Here is a 23,695-nt window from a genome sequence, read left to right on the forward strand (position 1 = left end):
TTTCACGTTGGCAAACTATGTTGGCGTTAAACTATGTTTTAAAACTAATTAAAACTACTTTGCGATTCTTTCGCTTTCCTGCGCGTTTGTGCACGCTATGGCGATTTCTTTACCAAACTCCGCAAGCCGTTCGCTTTGGACCAAACCATTTCATGTAAATAGAGGGGGGGGATTGTCACCGTACTCGCAAGCCGTTCGCTTTGGACCAAACCATTTCATGTAAATAGAGGGGGGGGGATTGTCACCGTACTCGCAAGCCGTTCGCTTTGGACCAAACCATTTCATGTAAATAGAGGGGGGGGATTGTCACCGTACTCGCAAGCCGTTCGCTTTGGCTTTGCGAATGGACCAAACCATTTCATGTAAATAGAGGGGGGGGATATAATTTTAGATATATATATAGTACGGGCATGCCCTAGTATACTCAATGGTGAAAAATCACTTTAAAAATTATCTGATCCGGATTCAAATTTTCACCGAAATTGAATAAATTCTTCCTTGTCACACACCCAATCTGTGTGTGACAAACCACAGAGGTTATGTGACAAAACATAACCTCTGTCCACCTTCGGTAGCGGAGGGAACAAATCAAGGGTTGCTAACTGGCACAGACACAAAAAAGTTACGCTTCATCAATGTGGCAGTTTATTTTACTTTCCAAAATCCTTACAAGCAACACCATGTGACAACATCTGGGGACAATGGGAATGTAAATCAAGAGCAATGGCACAAATTCTAAAAGGACAATCTGACCACAATCTTTGGTGTCTTTAGCGTCAACACCAAATGTTTCTTCTTCATTTAATGCTGGGTTCTCTCAACAATTAGAGGTGCTGCTTGGCAATGCACTAATTCTGGGTACTAATCTAAATTCCATCTTAACAACCACTCAAACACTCTGTGGAATGGCAGCTTCAGACTGGGGCAGGGATGTTCGACAAATTAAAATCCCTTTGGTAACCCTTCCCAAAGTGCACTGCTAATGAACGTAATGGTACGACAAAAATTTCAGTCCAAAACTCCAGACACATGATGTAAGTACAAAAACAATGTACTGCTAAGCATTTCACACGCATATTACCATTCACTTAGATGAGGTGCTTTCGAGTTGAGTCGGCGTTTTATTGTTGGGAAGCTCGAGGAAATGTCGCATGGCCCTTTCCACGTTTTTCGGTCCAATATTATATACAGAATGTGTCATTTCCTGGTTAAAAAGGGAAACGATGAAATGGAGAACGAGCAAGAATAAAAAGGTGCAATCGTGTTGTTAATTTTTTTATTTTAAAAGTATAGGAAGAATGCGTGCATAAAAACCTACCATAATATTGTCCACACATTCGGTGGCTTCGATTTCTTGACGAGCGGCATTGAAGTACTGTGTAACCGAGAGTCCACTGAGGGTGAGGCAGTAACACGTGTGATAAAAGTCTCTTGCTCTTTGTACAGCCACCATGCACACAAAAATGACGTCATAGTTTAGCCAAAAAAAATAAAAATGGCAGCAGCATTACAAATTATTGAGGGGTATTTGGGAGGAGGGAAAGGGGGGGGGGGAGTGCAGGGTGGACATGCATAAGGAAAGGAAGAAAAACACAAAAACAAGTAACAATAGCTGGGTAATTATTAAAATAGGAGAGAATGAGAGATTACTTCTAATTATACGCAAAGTCATGGAATTAATCATTGCTGCTGATGTCAAGTCTTTCCTGTTTTCAAAAAGCCTGGTCTCTGACCCTCAGTTTGAATTCTGTCCCTATCACTCAACTCCGGAATTGCTGCTACTCCTCTCTCTGCCATAGTTGTGGAGGCCCTCAATCTCAATGAACAAGTCAGGAACGTTTTCATGGACATATCTCAAGCATTCGACACACTCTGGAATCCTGATTTCTTGCAAAACCCTTTGTCTGTGACATACAAGGCCAACTTCATTCCTGGACTTCTGACTCTCTCCTCGTGCAGTCAACGTGTTGCTATTAATGCAATTATATCCTCCCCTATTCCATTGGTGGCTGGAGTGCCTCCAAGCAGTGTTTTATGCTCTGTCTTGGTTCTCATCTACATAAATGGCCTCTCTGACACAATGGAAAACGTCTTCCTTTTTCCAGATGACTCCACATTCTGTGGTACAGTACCTCCATCCAAATGCTAGGCAGACTGTAGCTGTCATTATATGGTGTTCTGGAATTTATTAGATGCTGGTCTGATAAATGGAACATATCCTTCAATCCTGGAGGATACATTGTCTCACCATGTTGCTCCAGGAGGATGGTCAAAACTCACCTGTATATTTCAATGGTCAGCCACTGGAAGACATTCAGGCTCTTGAACTTCTCAGCCTCACCATCAGTCATGACCTCTCTTGGTCCATCCACAAAGGAAAACTGCCCTCCAAAACCAGCCACAGACTGGGCATCCTCAGTCGATCCAAGTCTTTGAAAATCAGAGCTATTCTCAGTCTACAAGGTCTTGTCCTTACATCAAAGGATTACTGCTCTCCACTATGGGCTGGCACCCCATATTCACATCTATCTCTCCTGGATTATATGCAAAGTTAAGCTCTCAACATTATCGGAATCTGTTAACAAATTTTCTCTGTTCTCCCTCTCCTTGTCTTTCCTTGTCTGGCCCCCTCTCCCCCCACCTAAAGTGGCCTTTTGCCTTGTGTAGGGAGTGAACTCCATAAAAAATTATCTTGAAAATTCCCAACGAACTAGGTTTCATTACAAATGGAGCACTGGTTTAATAGTAAACACAAACAAACCAAAACACCAACCAAAACACACACACACACACACACACACACACACACACACACACACACACACACACACACACACACACCTGTTTATACCCCCCAAATCACACAAATTACAGGAGCCGCTCTAACGTCAGGCACTGCATATCACCTGCCACCTGTAAAGTTAATATTAAGAGACCAAATCACTTCATATTTACTTACTTTCCTGGCTTATCAAGCATCCCTCCTGCTGGACATTGGCAACAAACAAGCAGATATTCCTGCAGAGCTTCGACATGGAACATCCAGCTGCTGGAACTCAAAGCAGAATCTCCTAGAAACACAATTAACTCGCACAAATCAGAAAAAGACTTCTGTATTTTCTCAACTTATTCAGCCTGAAAAAAGGAAGGTCAGATAGAATCTCCTGTAAAATGAATGCTAAGGGTAAGGAACCTTTTAACACAAGGCACCACATGAGCAAAATGCCATTCACCTGAAAGGAATACATGCTTACACAGTTGGTTGATGTATCCAAAGTGGATGAAGTAATGAAGGTGGGTAAACCCCACTATTAATTTGCAATTGGACACTGGTTTTGATACCAATACAAATTTTTATTACAGACCCTAGGCATAAAAAGGCTGCAGATATTGAACAAACAGTTTCAAATGGAGCATCTCGCCGCCCTTCGAGCATTCAAATTACATCAAATGTGGCAATAAATGTGAATTGTTGCTCAAAGCTTGCCGGCTCGATGAGAGAAGACGCAATTTGCATTTTTCCGCCGCCATCCCTCCACCGTTTAGAATCCCGTACAGGCAGGTGAAACTTACTGGTTTTTGCAATAAGCAATTTATTTTCATCATGAACTTGAAATGCAAAGAATTTTAAATTCAAGTTCAATGTAACCAATTCTCAGAATGAAATATCAAATGATATTTCTGATATTGCATCGTCACACAGCCCGATATGATTTTGGGTTTTTGCTTAAGTCACTCCAATTCTTCTGTACAATAAGAATGACCTCTCCCACTTTTGATTAATCTCCAGCAAAGATACAGCTTTTTCTTGAGCATCACAAGATAGATGGCTTGTGGGTATATAGTCCGTGTGATTAAGGGGACAGTACACTGCTTTTTTCTACTGTCTGCTGGACATGCTCGAGCATCTAAATGTTTCTCATCTTGAAAATCAATCCATTGCACCACAGATAATAATGTGCCACAGACAACTTTTATTATTATTTTGATGGGTAAAATAATTGCGTATCCCTGGGAGCACAACATTGCAATTGATGGAAATAATGGCACAGCTGGTTGGGGCAACTAGTTTATTAACCCCATGCTTAAAAAAACTAGAAAGGGACTCTTCAACAATGCGACGTTGACCGATATGCCTCCACCCACATCAATACATTATTATACATATTCCTACCAAGTTTGATTTAAATCCCTTCCGCTGTTCTTGAGTTACCATGGTAATGAAATAAGTTTTACTTAACATGACCTCTGACCTTTGACTTCTTGATGCTATAATCCAATTAGTTCATCTTTGCATAATCCACCATTGGTTCACAAGTAGGCACGGCAACATAATTTTTTACTTAAAATGACCTCTGAGCTTTGACCACTTGACCCCAAAATATAATGAGGTCAATTTTACATAACTATACACTACCGGTCAAAAGTTTTAGAACACCTCAATTTTTGCAGTTTTTATTGAAATTTACGGTTTAATGTCCAGTGAATAACCTGAAATGGTACAAAGGTAAGCAGTGAACTGCTCGAGGTTAAAAAAAAAGTTTAGGTTAGCAAAAACGGGAAAATAATGTAAATTACACAGTTATATTGTAAAAAAAGGCCTTCTTCAGGGAACAAGTAATGGGTTAACAACTTACAGCTGTTCTGCAGCAATGTAAGTAAATTAAGCCTTGAAAGTTGATGCAAACAATTCCTACAGGTGTCCCAACCTCTGCTGATTACTTGATTACAAAACCCCCGTCTGTATAAAAGCAGAATTGGAACAGACTGTTATTACACCCTCTGAAGCATTATTTGGACAATATTGCACTGCAGGAAGTAGTATTTTGAAAACTGGAGGAAGAGGTCTGGCAGACCCAAAGCCACAACAGAATCAGAAGACATGTTTCTGAGAGTCAACAGCTTGCGTGATAGGCGGCTCACAGGACAACAGCTTCAAGCACAGCTTAACACTGGTCGAAGTAAACAAGTCTCAGTTTCAACTGTGAAGAGAAGACTTCGAGCTGCAGGTTTGACAGGTCGAGTGGCAGTAAGAAAGCCATAGCTAAGATGGCAAAATAAAAAAAGAGGCTTGCCTGGGCCAAGAAGCACCGCCAGTGGACTACTGAAGACTGGAAGAAGGTCTTATGGACCGATGAATCAAAATTTGAAATATTTGGTTCATCACGCAGGGTTTTTGTACGCCGTCGAGTAGGCGAAAGGATGGTTCCTCAGTGTGTGACACCAAATGTCAAACATGGAGGAGGAAGCGTGATGGTCTGGGGCTCTTTTGCTGGATCCAGAGTCGGCGACTTGCACAGAGTGACTGGCACCCTGAACCAAAAGGGCGACCACAGCATTTTGCAGCGCCATGCAATACCCTCTGGTATATGCCTCGTTGTTCAGGGTTCATCCAACAGCAAGATAAAGACCCTAAATACACCTCCAGGCTATGTCAAAACTACCTTCGAGGAAAAGAACAAGACGGTAGGCTTCAAATCATGGAATGGCCAGCACAGTCTCCAGACTTAAACCCCATCGAGCTGGTTTGGGATGAACTATACAGAAGGGTGAAAGCAAAGCAACCTACAAGTGCAACACTTTTGTGGGAACTTCTGAAACAGTGTTGGGAAGAACTTCCTGAACAATATTTGATTTCCATTGTAGAAAGAATGCCACGAGTGTGTTCGTCGGTTATATCTGCAAAAGGTGGCTACTTTGCTGAGTCAAAAATTTAAATTAAATTTTGTTGAACAAAATGATTCTATGATTTCTTTTTTTTTAAATCTCCAATTGTTTATTTGTTCTATGCTTAATTTCAGAGTATATTGAGAAATTAAACTGCGTAAATTTCAATAAAAACTGGAAAAATTGAGGTGTTCTAAAACTTTTGACCGGTAGTGTACATTCCTGGACCAAGTTTGACTTGGATCCCTTCAGCCGTTTTTAAGTTATCGCGGTAACGAAATATTTTTTAATTAACATGACCTCTGACCATTGACCTCTTGATCTCAAAATCTCAATTCATATTTACATCATGATACATACTTGTACCAAGTTTGATTTAAATCCCTCAGCTCTTCTAAAGTTATCACATTTTTACCTGCCATAACCTCTGACCTTTGTCTTTGATGTCATAATCCAATCAATTCATCTTTGCATCATATATGCTTATGCTAAGTTTGTTAATATCCCATCACTGGTGCACAAGTTGGCCCGGTAACATCATTTTTTACTTAAAACGACGTCTGACCTTTGACCTCTTGACCACAAAGTCTATTCAGTTCACCTTTAGATAATTATCCATACCTGTACCAAGTTTGACTGAAACCCTTCAGCCGTTCTTAAGTTATCGCGGTAAAAAATTAATTGCAACTTAACATGTCCTCTGACTTCTTGACCCCAAAATCGAATTAGTTCATCTTTGCATTATAATATATAATTATACCAAGTTTGGTGAAAATCCCATGACTGGTTCACAAATTATCTCGGTAACAGAATTGTTACCTAACGGGACCTATGATATTTGACCTATGACCCCATAATCTAATCGGTTCATCTTTGCATCATTAATTATACATGCTGGTACCATGTTTCACTGGGATCCTTTCAGCTATTCTTAAGTTATCGCGGTAACAAAAATCTATCATAGATGGACAGACAGCTGGACAGACAACCTGAAAACATGATGCCTCTGGCGACTTCGTCAGCGAAGGCATATAAAATGCAATGACGGGTACATTTAAAACATTTCTCAATGAAACTTTGTATATGCAATCAACCTATACTTTATATTCACATTATTGATGCAAAATTTCACTCTGAATGTCCCTGCCGGCTCCGAGATACAATTTGGAAATTGACACAGTTTGTTAATTTGGAGTGTTGAGAGTGCAGGAAGAAAAGAAAAATAGGTTTGGAAATGGTGGTTTATTACACTTGGGGGTCGAAGAAACTCTGTGGTACTATTAAAAATTGGGAGCGCCAATAGTAGAAACAAGCGTTACACCTAGGTCCCCCGTCGGTGAAGTGATGTGAGTTGACAAAGTGGAAGACGCAAGGCGGCCATCTTGGATTTTGACGTGGCGACCCAATTTTCAACAGCGTTCTCCCTTATGCGTAGATACACCCACACACCAGATTAGAAGTTAGTAGTTCATTTATTTTTCTAGATATTTCGCTCACAAGGTTCAGACATATATATGGTAGTGGCCACCTTAGATTTGACGTGGCGACCCAATTTTCAATAGCGTTCTTCCTTATGCCTAGATACACCCACACACCAGATTAGAAGTTGGTACTTCGCTTATTTTTCAAGATATTCCACTCACAAGGTTCAGACATACATGGCAGTGGCCATCTTGGATTTTGACGTGGGTTGCACCCACACACCAAATTAGCATTCGGTCCTTCGCTGACGCACGCACGCAAATACGCACACACGCACGCACGCACGGGTGGACGCATGCACGGACGCACGGATGGACGGACGCGAAAACCATAGTCCCCCTTTCACTCCGTGGTGCGACGGGGGACAACAAACCCTACAATAGCAATAAGCCCCTTCCCATATGGCTCATGCTATAGGGGAAGGCTTAAATTGTAGCGGTTACCGCTGGATGTACATAATCGCCTTGCACCGGCCAGAACACGGCCAGACGCGCCTCTCCCGGGCATGCCCGGACTCACTGTTCCCGGGCACGCCCGAACCTCCCGGGCACGCCCGGTCTCGTCTTTCCCGGGCATGCCCGCTCTCGCCTTTCCAGGGCTCGCCCAGAGCGTCCGGGCATGCCCGCTATCGCCTTTCCAGGGCTCGCCCAGAGCGTCCGGGCATGCCCGCTATCGCCTTTCCAGGGCTCGCCCAGAGCGTCCGGGCATGCCCGCTATCGCCTTTCCAGTGCTCGCCCAGAGCGCCCGGGCACGCCCAGCCTCGACTTGCCAGGCCGCAGACAAACACGCCCGGGCAGGTCCAGACTCGCCTTTCCAAGGCTCGCCCTTGATACCCGGGCATGCCCGGTATAGCTTTTGCCGGGCAAACTTCCCGACATAAATGTGTATATATATTGTTGCCCGAAAAACGGGCTTGTCAGAATACCTGAGCTGTTTTGTTTCAATAAAGCAACTCGGACGAATTCCGTCTTTGGTCACGTCAATTCTTTCGACTCGCGTTGGAGCGCAGTTCCTTCATTGGTGACCTACTGACATGGATACGGCAGTGACGCTTAAACTGCCTACCTTCTGGGAGGCTCACGCGGCTGTTTGGTTCACCCAGGCGGACTCCCAGTTCGCCCTGCGAGGCATTACCGCGGACGACACCCGCTTCCACCATGTTGTGGCGGCGCTCGGTTCCGCCACCGCAGCCCGCGCCTTGAGCCTCCTCCAGCACCCGCCGGCTGCTGACAAATACGACGCGCTGAAGACGCTCCTCCTCGGCGCTTTCGCCCTCTCACCGGCAGAACGCGCACGGCGCCAGCTTGACCTGCCCGAGCTCGGCGACACGCGCCCGTCCGAGCGCATGGACTATATGCTCTCGTTGCTCGGCGAGCACTCTCCGGCATTCCTGTTCCGGGAGCTGTTCCTCCGTCAGCTGCCTAACCCGGTACGCCTCGCCCTGGCTGGCACGTTGATCACGGATTCCCGCGCCCTCGCCAGGGAAGCCGATAAGATCTCCTCGGCGGGCCAGCACATCGGCGCGGTTACCTGGAGCCCGCCGCCGTCCGAGGCGACGCCCACGACGCCCGAGCGCCCTGCGCCGTTGGAGGTCGAACTGCCGGTGCAACTGGCGGCCGCCACGCCGCACCGCCCGCTTCCGACACGACGGCCGGGGCCTCCACCTGACCGGGCGTGGTGTTATTACCACGCCAGGTTCGGACACAAGGCTCGGACGTGCCGGCCCCCGTGCACTTTCGGCAGGTCGGGAAACGGCCGGGCCGGCGTTCATTCCCAGCCATGAGCGCCGGCCACTCGGGCAACTTGCTGTTTATTCGGGACAAAGCGTCTGGACGGCGTTTCCTGTGCGACACCGGCGCCCAACTGAGCGTCATACCTGCCTCCGAGCAGGACAGGCTGGACGCAGTTTGCGGCCCTTCTTTGGTCACTGCTAATGGCTCGGCCATACGCACTTTCGGCCCACGCGTCGTCACCCTCTGCTTCGGCAGCCAGTGCTTTCAATGGACTTTTGTTACCGCCAGCGTCCCCGTGGCTTTGCTGGGCGCCGACTTCCTCTGCGCGCACGGGCTGCTGGTCGACGTCAAACGACGTCGCCTTGTCCACGCCGAGACCTTCAGCTCCCTGGCGTGCACAATGAGCAGCTCCACGCCGACCGAACTGGCGTGCGCCCTCCCGGCAACGAACGAGTTCGCTCGCCTGCTCGTGGAATTCCCGGCCCTCACGCGGCCGACGTTTTCGGCCGTCGCGGTGCGGCACGGGATCGAGCACCACATACCCACTACGGGCCCGCCGGTCTACGCCAGGGCCCGCCGCCTCGACCCAGCCAAGCTCGCCGTGGCAAAGGCCGAATTCGACGCGTTGGAGCACCTCGGCATCGTGCGGCGCTCCGATAGCGCGTGGGCATCGCCACTGCACATCGTACCAAAGCCGGGGGGTGGATGGCGCCCGTGTGGCGACTACCGCCGTCTCAATGACGCTACCACCCCCGACAGGTACCCGATCCCGCATATTCAGGACTTTTCCGCCCGTTTGGCGGGACGGGTCATCTTTTCGAAAATTGACCTGATACGGGGCTACCACCAGGTACCTGTCCGGGCGGCCGACGTCCTGAAGACGGCCGTCATCACGCCGTTCGGCCTGTTCGAATTTTTGCGGATGCCGTTTGGCCTCAAGAACGCGGCCCAGGCGTTCCAGCGCTTGATGGACGGCGTGCTGCGCGACCTGCCGTTTCTTTTCGTCTATCTGGACGACATCCTCGTCGCCAGCACGTCCCGCGCCGAGCACCTCCTCCACCTCCGAACACTGTTCGGTCGCCTCAGCGAGCACGGCTTAATTGTCAACCCGGTCAAATGCCACTTCGGCGCGACGACCGTTGACTTTTTGGGCCACCGCATCACCAAGACCGGGGCCGTGCCGCTGCCGACCAAGGTCGAGGCCATCACCACGTTCCCGCGTCCCCGTTCCATCAAGGCCCTCCAAGAGTTCCTCGGCATGGTGAATTTTTATCACCGATTCGTGCCCCGCGCTGCTCAGCTCATGCGGCCCCTTTACGAGGCCCTCCGGGGCAAGCCGGCCAAGCATGACATTGTTTGGTCCGCGGCCATGGACGCGGCCTTCGCCAGTGCCAAACGGGCCCTCGCCGACGCAACGCTGCTGGCTCACCCGGTGCTCAACGCGCCCATGACCCTCACTACGGACGCCTCCAACTACGCGGTGGGCGCCGTCCATGAGCAATGGGTGGACGGGGTTTGGCAGCCACTCGCTTTTTTCAGCCGGCAACTCCGGCCGAACGAGTTAAACTACAGCACGTTCGACCACGAGCTGCTCGGGCTATTCCTGGCCGTTCGCCATTTCCGACACCTCCTGGAGGGCCGCCCGTTCATGGCTTTCGTCGACCACAAGCCGTTGGTCTACGCAATGGCTAAGGTCACGGAGCCGTGGTCGGCCCGCCAGCAGCGCCACCTCTCCGCCGTGTCGGAGTTCACCACGGACATCCAGCACGTCGCCGGCAAAGACAACGCCGTGGCCGACTGCCTTTCGCGGGCCAGCGCGAACGCGGTCCACCTCGGCGTGGACTTCACGCTCATGGCGGCCGACCAGACCACCGACGCCTCGGTGCAGGCACTCCGCGTGGCGGACACGGGCCTCCGCCTGGCCGACATCCCCTTCGCGGGCACCGTCCTGCTCTGCGACGTCTCCCAGGGCCAGCCTCGCCCCATCGTGCCCGTTTCCTGGCAGCGCCGCATCTTCGCCTCCATCCACGGCCTTTCTCACCCGGGCCGGAAAGCTTCTCAGAAGCTGGTGTCGGCGCGTTTCGTCTGGCACGGCCTTCGACGAAACATCCGCGACTGGGCCAACGCCTGCACGGCCTGCCAGCGAGCCAAGGTCCACCGCCACACCCAGGCCCCGCTGGCACCTTTCGCCGTGCCTGAACGGCGTTTCGACCACGTCCACGTGGACCTGTTGGGTCCCCTGCCCCCCTCGCGGGGGTTCACCCACCTGCTCACCATGGTGGACAGGACCACCAGGTGGCCGGAGGCCGTGCCCCTCACCTCCACCACCACCGCCGACGTGGCGCAGGCGTTCATCGCCACCTGGGTCGCGCGCTTCGGCACACCAGCGGACATCTCGTCCGACCGCGGCCCACAATTCACGTCTGAGCTTTGGGGCGCGGTCGCCCGTTCGTTGGGGGTCACGCTGCACTGCACCACGGCCTACCACCCCCAAGCCAATGGGTTATGCGAGCAGTTTCACCGCTCCATGAAGGCCGCACTCATGGCCGGCCTTCAGGACGACGGTTGGGCCGACCGGCTGCCGTGGGTCCTTTTGGGCCTTCGCACGGCCCCCAAGGAAGACCTCCAGGCATCCGCCGCCGAGCTCGTCTACGGCCAGCCACTCCGCGTCCCGGGCGAATTCGTGCCTGACGCTACCAGTCCCTGGTCCGCCGCTCGCCAGCGCTCGGACCTCCAGGAGGCCGCCCGACGATTTGCCCCCGTGCCGACGTCCCGCCACGGTGGCCCCCAGTCCTACGTCCCCCCGGCGCTTCACACAGCGGAGTACGTCTTTGTGCGTCATGACGCGCACCGGGGGCCACTCCGGCCGCCGTACGACGGGCCCTTCCGGGTCCTGCGACGGGGCGACAAGTCTTTCATCGTCGACTTCGGCGGCCGGCCGGACCGGATTTCTGTGGACCGCCTCAAACCGGCGCACATGGACGTCGACCGACCACCACGGTTGGCCCTTCCTCCGCGGCGAGGCCGCCCCCCGTCCACAGTTCCCCCCGCTCGACCACCCACCACCACATCAGACCCCTCCCCACGACCCTCCAGGGGTCGCTTCGGCCGGGTCATCCGGACCCCCCTTAAATTGACCCTGCCGGTGCAGGTCGATTCTGGAGGGGCGTGTGTAGCGGTTACCGCTGGATGTACATAATCGCCTTGCACCGGCCAGAACACGGCCAGACGCGCCTCTCCCGGGCATGCCCGGACTCACTGTTCCCGGGCACGCCCGAACCTCCCGGGCATGCCCAGTCTCGTCTTTCCCGGGCATGCCCGCTCTCGCCTTTCCAGGGCTCGCCCAGAGCGTACGGGCATGCCCGCTATCGCCTTTCCAGGGCTCGCCCAGAGCGTCCGGGCATGCCCGCTATCGCCTTTCCAGGGCTCGCCCAGAGCGTCCGGGCATGCCCGCTATCGCCTTTCCAGGGCTCGCCCAGAGCGTCTGGGCATGCCCGCTATCGCCTTTCCAGTGCTCGCCCAGAGCGCCCGGGCACGCCCAGCCTCGACTTGCCAGGCCGCAGCCAAACACGCCCGGGCAGGTCCAGACTCGCCTTTCCAAGGCTCGCCCTTGATACCTGGGCATGCCCGGTATAGCTTTTGCCGGGCAAACTTCCCGACATAAATGTGTATATATATATTGTTGCCCGAAAAACGGGCTTGTCAGAATACCTGAGCTGTTTTGTTTCAATAAAGCAACTCGGACGAATTCCGTCTTTGGTCGCGTCAATTCTTTCGACTCGCGTTGGAGCGCAGTTCCTTCAAAATAATGATTGCATTTTCAGCACTTTTATGATTCAGGGCTTCTTGTACAGTATAGTCCCTACTCCCTTTGTACAACAATTCCAAGCACCAAATGAAAAAGACATTCTGTTCATCACAAACAGTTGTGTACCCTCAGCATGAAGAGACCGGTGGAGCAAAGGCAGTAGACCAGCTTGCCAGAATGAGTAGCAACCATCAACCAGCTTGTTGGTTCTGCCTTGAAAGCCACCCTCAAACCGCATTTGTCGATTTACAGCCCAGCGCTGAGAGACAACGGGTAGTAGAGAAGAAAATAAGCTATATATCACCCCTACTTGGTAGCATGACCTTTGTGATCGCTCTTTATTTTATTATTATAATTATTTTTAGTGTGTAGAGGATATTAAATTATCACCATGTGCTCTACAAACTGAGATTTTATTATTACTACACATCATCAGAACTCTGGCACATCTGCATTTCCATATTAAATTTGAGTAAACACAACAAAAAAATGAGCCTTTGTGATCAAGCTTTAAATTACCCCTAACCCAAAACACGAGCCTCAGAGAACAGACAAAAAAAAAAAATCTTTATTACCCCACGCACACAAAGTGAAAGGTGGGGGACGGGGGTAAGCAATTGCTTCATGTATATCCATCTGTCTGTCTGTTTTATCAGTTTATGATCGAGGACCAGGTTATTTGAAATGAATATTATATTTTGAATACGAATCGGAAGACAAGTTTGCCGTTTTACCATATTTTGGCTCAGAATTTGTTCCGATCGCACATGCGCAGAGACAAGCGAGATACTTTTTAAGTGGTGAAGCCGCTTCAATATTTGGCTCTCTTTTAATTTATTTATCTAGTTTTTTTTTTTAGCTCTTATATGAGCTGCGATTAGGTAGCAAAATAAAAATAAAAAAGAACCTCCAGTTTTGCAGCACTTGGACAAGTTCTATAGGATGGTTTATGGAAGAGGAGCTGTCAAGCACAGCCCCATGGAAGTGGGCATGGCATGTGAGAGGGTGCGTAACGGGTGAAGAAGAGGCCACTGACATGGATGGCTATGTACGATACGATGCCAATTGACACTGCGTTCTATGGTGATCAATAAAGTCTCCATCTCCTAAACTGTGACTCAATGTCCTTTTGGTAGTGTACACTGCACAGGGTATTGTGTTCTATTAACTCTTTAGTTTACTGTATTTTGTTTTTTTCACAACATACGCCTCATGGTTTTGGAAATACAGTATATAAAAATTATAATAAAAACATTCGTAGATATCAGTGTATTTACAGACTTGGCATTTAATATGGATTATTTTTTTTTTCTTGACTTGGGTTTACTTTCTGAACTCAGTATATCAATCTGGTGAGTTTCTTTTACCCTTCGGTGATGTCTTTGTTGAAAGAACCATGTCACTGATTGTCTTTCGCAGCAAGAAGTCAATGACAGGATTATATCAGAGGTGGCATGACAAAATGTAAGGACAGGTACATTTGACGATTGGCTTCACAATCGGGTATATAAGGGTTATTGCGTTCTGTATTAGTGGAAAACAACTGCTGCATGTCTACAAAAGTTATTGCCGCTTCCTCTGGAGATGGTCCGTCAACTTGACAATGCTGTTTGTCATGGAGTGGTGGCTTTACGAAATTCTGGCATGAAGCAGCGTGCTATTGCTCAGTAGTATGGCATCACTCAAGGTCAGGTGTCAAAGATCCTGAAACGAAATGCTCAGAGGGGTGTCCCTACTCCAATACCGAGGCCAGGACGTCCACGTAGAAACACAAGGAGAGATGATCCCCAGCTGCACCGGTTAGTCTGCAATGGCCGTACCAAGTCAGCTAATCGGCTTAGGGCTGAGTGGCAGCAACTGACAAATGTGCCTGTATCCAGAAGGCTAGTCAACCAACGACTGGTTCAAGCAGGCTATTGTGCCAGGCGTCCCCTGAGAAAGCCACGCCTGACCAGACAACACAGCCAGCGCCAATTGCAGTGGGCCAGAGAGCACCGTCAATGGCAGCCAGGACACTAGAATCACATGACCTTCAGTGACGAGTCTAGATTTCTGGTCTATCGTCAAGATGGCCGCGTCCGAGTGCGCAGACAAGTGCATGAAGCCCACAACGAAGATTGTATAGTGCCAAGAGTCCAAGCTGGAGGCGGTGGGGTGACCGTTTGGGCTGCTTTTCATGCAGGGGGCAAAACTGACCTGGTGTTCTGAATGGAAACCTGAACCAGTTCAAGTACAGGGTCATTCTGGAAGAAACATTGCTTCCATTTGGTCGTGCAGCCTTTCGAGGAAACTTTGTCTTCCAAGATGACAATGCACGGCCTCATCGTGCTCGCATGATCCAACACTTTCTTGCTGACCATGGTGTAGAGCATATGGAGTGGCCTGCCATGTCCCCGGATATGAATCTGATAGAGAACTTGTGGGCAGAATTAACGCGTCAAATCGACAACTTGGACCAGCAGCCTACCTCTGTGCGTGAATTGCAGCAGACTATTGTCACTGCATGGCAAGCGATTCCTGTCCAAACCTTGGCAAATCTCGTGAACAGCATGCCTCGACGTGTACGTGCTCTCCTGAATGCTCGTGGGGGTTACACGAAGTACTGAACTGTAATTTTACTGTCTGTAATCCCAGTCATAATTTTGCTTTTGTTGAATTTTTTTTTGGCTAATGTGCAAAATAAAGAGATACTTCTGGAAAACGTACAGAAGTTCAACACAGTACTGTCCGTGAATTGAGTTCGATATCAGTTTACATCACTTTCAAGGATCAATTTATTTGCTTCGAAATGGCAAATGTGGTTTTTGTTTCTTTTAAAGGTCACATTAACAAAATCTAGAATAATTTCAACATAATTCCAATGACCTTTGGTTCTAAGTCATCTTGAAAAGTAAGTTCACCCCCACAAAAAAAATATTCCACATTAAATGCCAAGTCTGTATATCACCTTTATCTCTTTATCTCTAGCTGTATGTTGAAATACGTTGAAAAAGTCAAAACTTTACATGGGGTGTACTTACTTTTTCACGTGACAACTATTCCTCCACTCCTAACTTCCTCAATGCCCATGTCAATATTTCGCGTGGAACCCTATCGAATGCTTTCTCCAGATCAACAAACCCAAGAAACAACTTCTTCCTCTTCTCCATGTACTTCTCCTGCAACTGCCTCACAATAAAGAGCGCGTCTGTCGTTCCTCTTCCTGGAATAAATCCAAACTGCATTTCGTCGATCTTCACCTTCTTCCTTATCCTCCTCTCCAAAACCCTTTCCAATACCTTCATTCCATGCTCCAATAACTTTATCGCTCGATACGATCCACACTCCAGAGGGTCACCTTTCCCCTTGTATAGAGGGACGAGGGTACTCAGTTCCCAATTCATTGGAATGCGGCATTCTTTCACCACCAGATTACAGATCTCTGTCATTCTCTTCACACCCCTACTTCCTGCTGCCTTCAACATATCTCCCACAACTCCCGTCGGCCCTCCCGCTTTTCTACTCTTCATTGCTTTTATCGCTTCCTCAACTTCCTTCTCAGTTATCTTCTCTGCCGGTCCTAAAACTGGGTTACTCTCTTTGTTGCCATCCCATTCATTCTCTGTATTTAACAGCATTTCCATATATCTTTTCCATCTTCCTTTCATTCCATCTGGGTCAACAACGATTTGTCCCACTTCAACCTTCAAGCAACTCACCCCCATCACATCACACCTCTCTTTCGCGATCTGCTTTGCAATCCTGAATACCGCTCTCTGGCCCTCTTCCGAATCCAAGCGTTCTCCGAACATTTTCCTACATGCCTCCTGCGCCTTTGCTACCTCTTTCTTTGCAGCCTTCTTGGCTGCCTTATAACTTTCATGCTCTGCTTTTTCTGCTCCCGTACCCTTTGCCTTCTGCCACTCCTTGAACTTCTTCCTCTTCTCGTCAATCCTCTTTCCAACTTCATCCTCCCACCACCATGTTTCCGAGTGCCTCGGTGGTCCTTTTGTCCATCCATGTATCTCACCAACGGCTCCCAACAGACTATCTTTCATTGACATCCAATCACTTTCAAGCTCAACCACATCATCCTCCACCCTACTCAGCCTCTCTTTTAATGCCTCCCTTACTGTCACCTCTTTCAACCTCCACACCTTCATTCTCGGTTGGTACTTCACCCGCCGAGCTCTCCTCGCACCTTTCAGCCTTATGTCGCAGACAACCAAGTGGTGCTGTGAAACAGCCTCCTCCCCCGGGATCACCTTTGTGTCCCGGAGGTGCCCCCTATCTTGCCTATGCCCCATCAGGTAGTCAACGGTTGTCGTCGACCCACCTGACGTGTATGTAACAAGCTTATTATCCTCTTTCTGGAACTGAGTATTACAAATCAACAAATCAGCTCCATCAGCAAACTCCAAAATCCTTTCACCTTCTCCATTTCTCACACCATATCCGTAACCCCCATGAACTCCCTCAAAACCGTCCATACTCCTTCCCACATGTCCATTTAGGTCTCCTCCTACCACAACAACTTCCTCATCTTTCACGTTTTCCATCAGCTTCTCTATCGCACACCAGAACCTGTCCTTCTCTTCATTGTTCCGACCAACCTGCGGAGCATATCCCGAGATGACGTTCACCAAGAGCTTTCCAATCATCATTTTCGCCATCATCAACCTATCACTCACTCTAGTCACACTCACCACACTGTCTACAATGTTCTCAGAAAACAGGACACCAACACCATTCACGCCCTCCGGGCACCCTTGCCACACAAACTTGTATTTCTGTCCCTACCTACCCTTCACCATTCTCACACCACTTCCCTTCCATCTCGTCTCTTGCACACAACATATGTCCACTCTTCTTCTGACCAATACTTCCACCACTTCTCCTGATCTCCCTGTCATTGTCCCTACATTCCATGTCCCAAACCTCAGAAACCGATCTCCACTTCGGGCTGTACCCTGCCCATATGAAGTTGTAATTGTCATAGTTCTCTTTTTGAGACAATATTTTTCCACTGCTCCGGGCTGTACCCTGCTCCGGTGCGCTGCTCCGGTGCATGCTCCCATACCTGACCTTTCCCACAGAAGCAACATCCATGAGGAGCGTTTGTGAAGTGCTGCAGTAGAACTCCAGAACTAAGTGTCCCATGAAGCAGCCTCCAACTTAGATCTCCAACCCCCCTTGGTGTTGGGTAGAGATAGAGATTCCCAACTTGGATGGACAGGAAAGGGAGGCAGAAGAAACTCATGCCATGGACTGTCCATGTGATTTGCTGATGCAACAAAGTGGAGTGAGTGGATTACTTGTGCATATATTATTTTTGTTGATGCATCACAGATGGCACCCCAGCCATGCCACGGACCTTGCTCATATTATGCTGAGGTGGCGCTTGGAAGAGATCGCATCCATGCGGTTTTATTTTAAAAGCCATGAAAGTAGAGGTGGGGTGGGGGGACCTGCATAGCTTCCTCACCTTTGCAAGGGTTTTCCAGGTAAGCCAGAAAATGAGGAGGCAATGAGTTTTTAACCTCTCGGAGTACCCTAAAAGGAACTCTTATTGACTGCAGATCTATCTTTGCTGCAAGTTCCTCAGGTTCAGGTGAGAGAATGGCATTCTTCCCATCCTTTGAGAGATCTCCCACTGTAGATACACCCTTAGACAGGAGTTTTCTCCTTATACTGAGGGAATCCCCCATTGGGGGTTGTCGAAGTGGGTTCAAGAAAAGCAGTTCCTCCAGCAGGTCTTTCCTTGGGTGAGGAACATTTGCCCTTGTGATATTAATTGCACACCAGGCCTTCAGCATTTCCTGATTACAGAAGGTCACTGGCAATGTTTTGGGAGTTGATACCCTAGACTGAGCACTTTACTGAAAAGTACGATGTCAGCATGCACCATTGTGGTATTGGGTTCGCATATAGGTATCACTCAATAATTGTCTGTAGCCTGAAGATGTAAAAGTGGCTTCCAAGACAGGGAAAGCCCTGTCCACCTTCAGCAAGAGGCACACTCAGGATTCCCAGAGATACCCAATGCTTCCCATTCCAAAAGCCGTCCACCAACGTCCTTTGGATCTTAGCCAGAAACCAATCAGGAACACTTATGCAAGAAAGCCTGAACAACAGTTTGTGAAGGACAAATTGTTTCAGAAAAAGAGTTCTCCCATGCAAAGATAGGATCCATAGTCCACTCCAATCTCTCAGCTTCACCTGTATTTTACGTCGAGAGTGCTCCAATTGCAAATTGATGAGCCATTATGAGAGATTGACAAATAGACCCCCAAATGTTTGAGTTCCTGGTGACTCCATGTTAATTGCTGAAACAGCATAGGGAGTTCGCCAATCTGCATTGTTCCAACCAGTAATCCAGAACTCTTCTCCCAATTTATTTGAGCAGATGACGCTGCCGAGTAGATTTGCTGACAGTCATAAACTGTTTGCATGTCTCTTGCACTTCCCGCAAACACGAGATCATCAGCATAAGCAGAAAGAAAGAAGGGACTATTACAGCCTGGTACCATGATGCCAGTTAACCTTCGCCTCATTAGACAGTGAAAAGGCTCAATACACAAGGAATATAGCTTGCCAGACAGAGGACATCCTTGCCTTATTCCACTCTCAAAAGGAAGAGGTGCGAGTAAGAAACCATTAACTTTAATGAGGCACTCTGCAGAAGTGTAAAGTGTCCGAAGCATACCTACATATCTCCTCCCTAACCCGAAGGATAGCAAGGTCTAAAAGAGGTGGTCATGGTTCACTCGGTCAAATGCTTTCTCCTGATCTAAAGAGAGGAACCCAATTTGAGTTTTAGTCATGTCCACATAGTGTATCAAGTCCCTGACCAGATATATATTATCATATATTGTTCTGCCAGGGACAGCATATGACTGGTCAGAAACCACTAATTTTGTCAACACAGGTCCCAGACGATTTGACAACACTTTTGCCATTATTTTGTAGTCCACACATAACAGAGACACCGGACGATAGTTCCTCATGTCTCTCAAGTCTCCCTCCTTAGGAATCAAAGCCAAGATTGCTCGACTGTGGCCTAGACTGTGGCATCTGGCCTGCATCACATGCTTCCTGGGCTACGCTCAGGTAGCCAAGTCCAATGAGATCTCGGGCTTTTTTGAAGAACTCGCAAGATAGGCCATCAATTCCAGGGGACATATCTACCGACAGACTGTAGAGCAGTCGTAAATTCCCCCAGAGTCAAAGGAGCCTCTAGTCGTTCTCGCTCCTCCGGAGCAGCCACTGGGAGGCTATTCCACAAAGTGCCACAAGCATCAGCATCCACACCTTTCCCCAAGCTGTGCATAAAAGGCTCGAATTCGTTCATGAACACTTCTGCAATTATTAAATGAAGAGCCATCTTCAGCCAGAACACTGCATATAATTTGATATCGACCCTTGCGCTTTTCCAAAGCTTTAAGATGGATATTCATCAGGAGATATTCATCTTCGATATTCACCATGGCCTTCACACTGCTGCACACTTTCAGGGTGTTCTTATTTTCTTCATACATATGCAATTCAGCAAGGGTAAGTGTTGCCAGGCGACACTCGAGATGCAACATCTCCTCTTCTAGCTCCAACATCTCCTCTTCTAGCTCCAACATCTCCTCTTCTAGCTCCAACAGCTCCACTTCTAGCTCCAACATCTCCACTTCTAGCTCCAACATCTCCACTTGCAGCACCAACATCTCCACTTCTAGCGCCAACATCTCCACTTCTAGCACCAACATCTCCACTTCTAGCTCCAACATCTCCTCTTCTAGCTCCAACATCTCCTCTTCTAGCTCCAACATCTCCTCTTCTAGCTCCAACAGCTCCACTTCTAGCTCCAACATCTCCACTTCTAGCTCCAACATCTCCATTTCTAGCTCCAACATCTCCTATTCGAGCTCCAACAGCTCCTCTTCGAACTCCAACATCTCCACTCCTAGCTCCAACATCTCCAATTCTAGTTCCAACATCTCCTCTTCTAGCTCCAACATCTCCTCTTCTAGCTTCAACAGCTCCTCTTCTAGCTCCAACAGCTCCTTTTTTAGCTCCAACATCTCCACTTATAGCTCCAACAGCTACTCTTCTAGCAGCAACATCTCCACTTCTAGCAGCAACAGCTCCACTTCTAGCTCCAACAGCTCCTCTCCTAGCTCCAACAGCTCCTTTTCTAGCTCCAACCTCTCCATTTCTAGCAGCAACAGCTCCACTTCTAGCTCCAACAGCTCCTCTCCTAGCTCCAACAGCTCCTTTTCTAGCTCCAACATCTCCACTTCTAGCTCCAACAGCTCCTCTTCTAGCTCCAACATCTCCTCTTCTCGCTCCAACAGCTTTACTTCTAGCTCCAACAGCTCCACTTCTAGCTCCAACATCTCCACTTCTGGCTCAAACATCTCCCCTTCTAATTCCAACCTCTCCTCTTCTAGCTCCAACATATCCTCTTCTAGCTCCAACATCTCCTCTTCTAGCTCCAACATCTCCACTTCTAGCTCCAACATCTCCACTTCTAGCTCCAACATCTCCACTTCTAGCTCCAACATCTCCACTTCTTGCTCCAACATCTCCTCCTCTAGCTCCAACAGCTCGTCTTCTAGCTCCAACATCTCCACTTCTAGCTCCAACATCTCCTCTTCTAGCTCCAACATCTCCACTTCTAGCTCCAACATCTCCTCTTCTAGCTCCAACATCTCCACTCCTAGCTCCAACATCTCCTCTTCTAGCTCCAACATCTCCACTTCTAGCTCCAACGTCTCCTCTTCTAGCTCCAACATCTCCTCTTCTAGCTCCAACATCTCCACTTCTAGCTCCAACATCTCCATTTCTAGCTCCAACATCTCCTCTTCGAGCTCCAACAGCTCCTCTTAGAACTCCAACATCTCCACTCCTAGCTCCAACATCTCCAATTCTAGTTCCAACATCTCCTCTTCTAGCTCCAACATCTCCTCTTCTAGCTTCAACAGCTCCTCTTCTAGCTCCAACATCTCCTCTTCTAGCTCCAACAGCTCCACTTCTAGCTCCAACATCTCCACTTCTAGCTCCAACATCTCCACTTCTAGCTCCTACATCTCCATTTCTAGCTCCAACATCTCCTCTTCTAGCTCCAACAGCTCCTCTTCGAACTCCAACATCTCCACTCCTAGCTCCAACATCTCCAATTCTAGTTCCAACATCTCCTCTTCTTGCTCCAACATCTCCTCTTCTAGCTTCAACAGCTCCTCTTCTAGCTCCAACAGCTCCTTTTTTTAGCTCCAACATCTCCACTTATAGCTCCAACAGCTACTCTTCTAGCTCCAACATCTCCACTTCTAGCAGCAACATCTCCACTTCTATCAGCAACAGCTCCACTTCTAGCTCCAACAGCTCCTCTCCTAGCTCCAACAGCTCCTTTTCTAGCTCCAACCTCTCCATTTCTAGCAGCAACAGCTCCACTTCTAGCTCCAACAGCTCCTCTCCTAGCTCCAACAGCTCCTTTTCTAGCTCCAACATCTCCACTTCTAGCTCCAAACAGCTCCTCTTCTAGCTCCAACAGCTCCTCCTCTAGCTCCAACATCTCCTCTTCTAGCTCCAACATCTCCACTTCTAGCACCAACATCTCCTCTTCTAGCTCCAAACAGCTCCTCTTCTAGCTCCAACAGCTCCTCCTCTAGCTCCAACATCTCCTCTTCTAGCTCCAACATCTCCACTTCTAGCACCAACATCTCCTCTTCTCGCTCCAACAGCTCCACTTCTAGCTCCAACAGCTCCACTTCTAGCTCCAACATCTCCTCTTCTAGCTCCAACATCTCCAATTCTAGTTCCAACATCTCCTCTTCTTGCTCCAACATCTCCTCTTCTAGCTTCAACAGCTCCTCTTCTAGCTCCAACAGCTCCTTTTTTTAGCTCCAACATCTCCACTTATAGCTCCAACAGCTACTCTTCTAGCTCCAACATCTCCACTTCTAGCAGCAACATCTCCACTTCTATCAGCAACAGCTCCACTTCTAGCTCCAACAGCTCCTCTCCTAGCTCCAACAGCTCCTTTTCTAGCTCCAACCTCTCCATTTCTAGCAGCAACAGCTCCACTTCTAGCTCCAACAGCTCCTCTCCTAGCTCCAACAGCTCCTTTTCTAGCTCCAACATCTCCACTTCTAGCTCCAAACAGCTCCTCTTCTAGCTCCAACAGCTCCTCCTCTAGCTCCAACATCTCCTCTTCTAGCTCCAACATCTCCACTTCTAGCACCAACATCTCCTCTTCTCGCTCCAACAGCTCCACTTCTAGCTCCAACAGCTCCACTTCTAGCTCCAACATCTCCTCTTCTAGCTCCAACATCTCCACTTCTAGCTCCAACATCTCCACTTCTTGCTCCAACATCTCCTCCTCTAGCTCCAACAGCTCGTCTTCTAGCTCCAACATCTCCACTTCTAGCTCCAACATCTCCTCTTCTAGCTCCAACATCTCCTCTTCTAGCTCCAACATCTCCACTTCTAGCAGCAACAGCTCCACTTCTATCTCCAACAGCTCCTCTCCTAGCTCCAACATCTCCACTTCTAGCAGCAACAGCTCCACTTCTAGCTCCAACAGCTCCTCTTCTAGCTCCAACATCTCCACTTCTAGCAGCAACAGCTCCACTTCTAGCTCCAACAGCTCCTTTTGTAGCTCCAACATCTCCACTTCTAGCTCCAACATCTCCTCTTCTAGCTCCAACATATCCTCTTCTAGCTCCAACATCTCCACTTCTAGCTCCAACATCTCCACTTCTAGCTCCAACATCTCCACTTCTAGCTCCAACATCTCCACTTCTAGCTCCAACATCTCCACTTCTAGCTCCAACATCTCCGCTTCTAGCACCAACATCTCCACTTCTAGCTCCAACAGCTCCTCCTGATCTCCATCCCAAGTGTTTTACTCGTTCCGTACGAGAACGTTTTTACTCGCACTCCTGGCACAACCTTTTCAGCCGCACCTTCCCCACATCCCACCAGAGTCCAAGCGAAAAGAAATCTCCTTTTCTGTTTCTCCAAGCTTGGCAAA

General features: G+C 48.7%; 1 protein-coding gene across 1 annotated transcript; it reads right to left on the reverse strand.

The window, feature by feature from the left end:
• Positions 1 to 622: 622 nt before the first annotated feature.
• Positions 623 to 12,972, reverse strand: LOC137436218 (protein farnesyltransferase subunit beta-like). Its single transcript, XM_068129947.2, has 4 exons — positions 12,817 to 12,972; positions 2,960 to 3,071; positions 1,319 to 1,436; positions 623 to 1,204 (listed from the first exon to the last, which is right to left on the reverse strand). The coding sequence occupies exons 1-4, from the start codon at positions 12,926 to 12,928 to the stop codon at positions 1,085 to 1,087; spliced, it is 462 nt and encodes a 153-aa protein (XP_067986048.2). The 5' UTR covers positions 12,929 to 12,972; the 3' UTR covers positions 623 to 1,084.
• Between the last annotated feature and the right edge of the window lie 10,723 nt (positions 12,973 to 23,695).

This window comes from Myxine glutinosa, chromosome 11 (genome assembly GCF_964187855.1).
Source record: "Myxine glutinosa chromosome 11, kmMyxGlut1.1, whole genome shotgun sequence".
NCBI classification, from domain to species: Eukaryota; Metazoa; Chordata; class Myxini; order Myxiniformes; family Myxinidae; genus Myxine; species Myxine glutinosa.

Excerpts from the sequence above, each read along its gene's own strand:
- LOC137436218 (XM_068129947.2), bottom strand. The coding sequence starts at position 12,928 with ATGCGGTTTGAGGGTGGCTTTCAAGGCAGAACCAACAAGCTGGTTGAT. Across the intron at positions 1,437-2,959 it reads ATGCTTGATAAGCCAGGAAA|AGCAAGAGACTTTTATCACA; the intron begins GTAAGTAAATAT and ends GGCTGTACAAAG. Across the intron at positions 1,205-1,318 it reads AATGTGTGGACAATATTATG|GAAATGACACATTCTGTATA; the intron begins GTAGGTTTTTAT and ends CTTTTTAACCAG.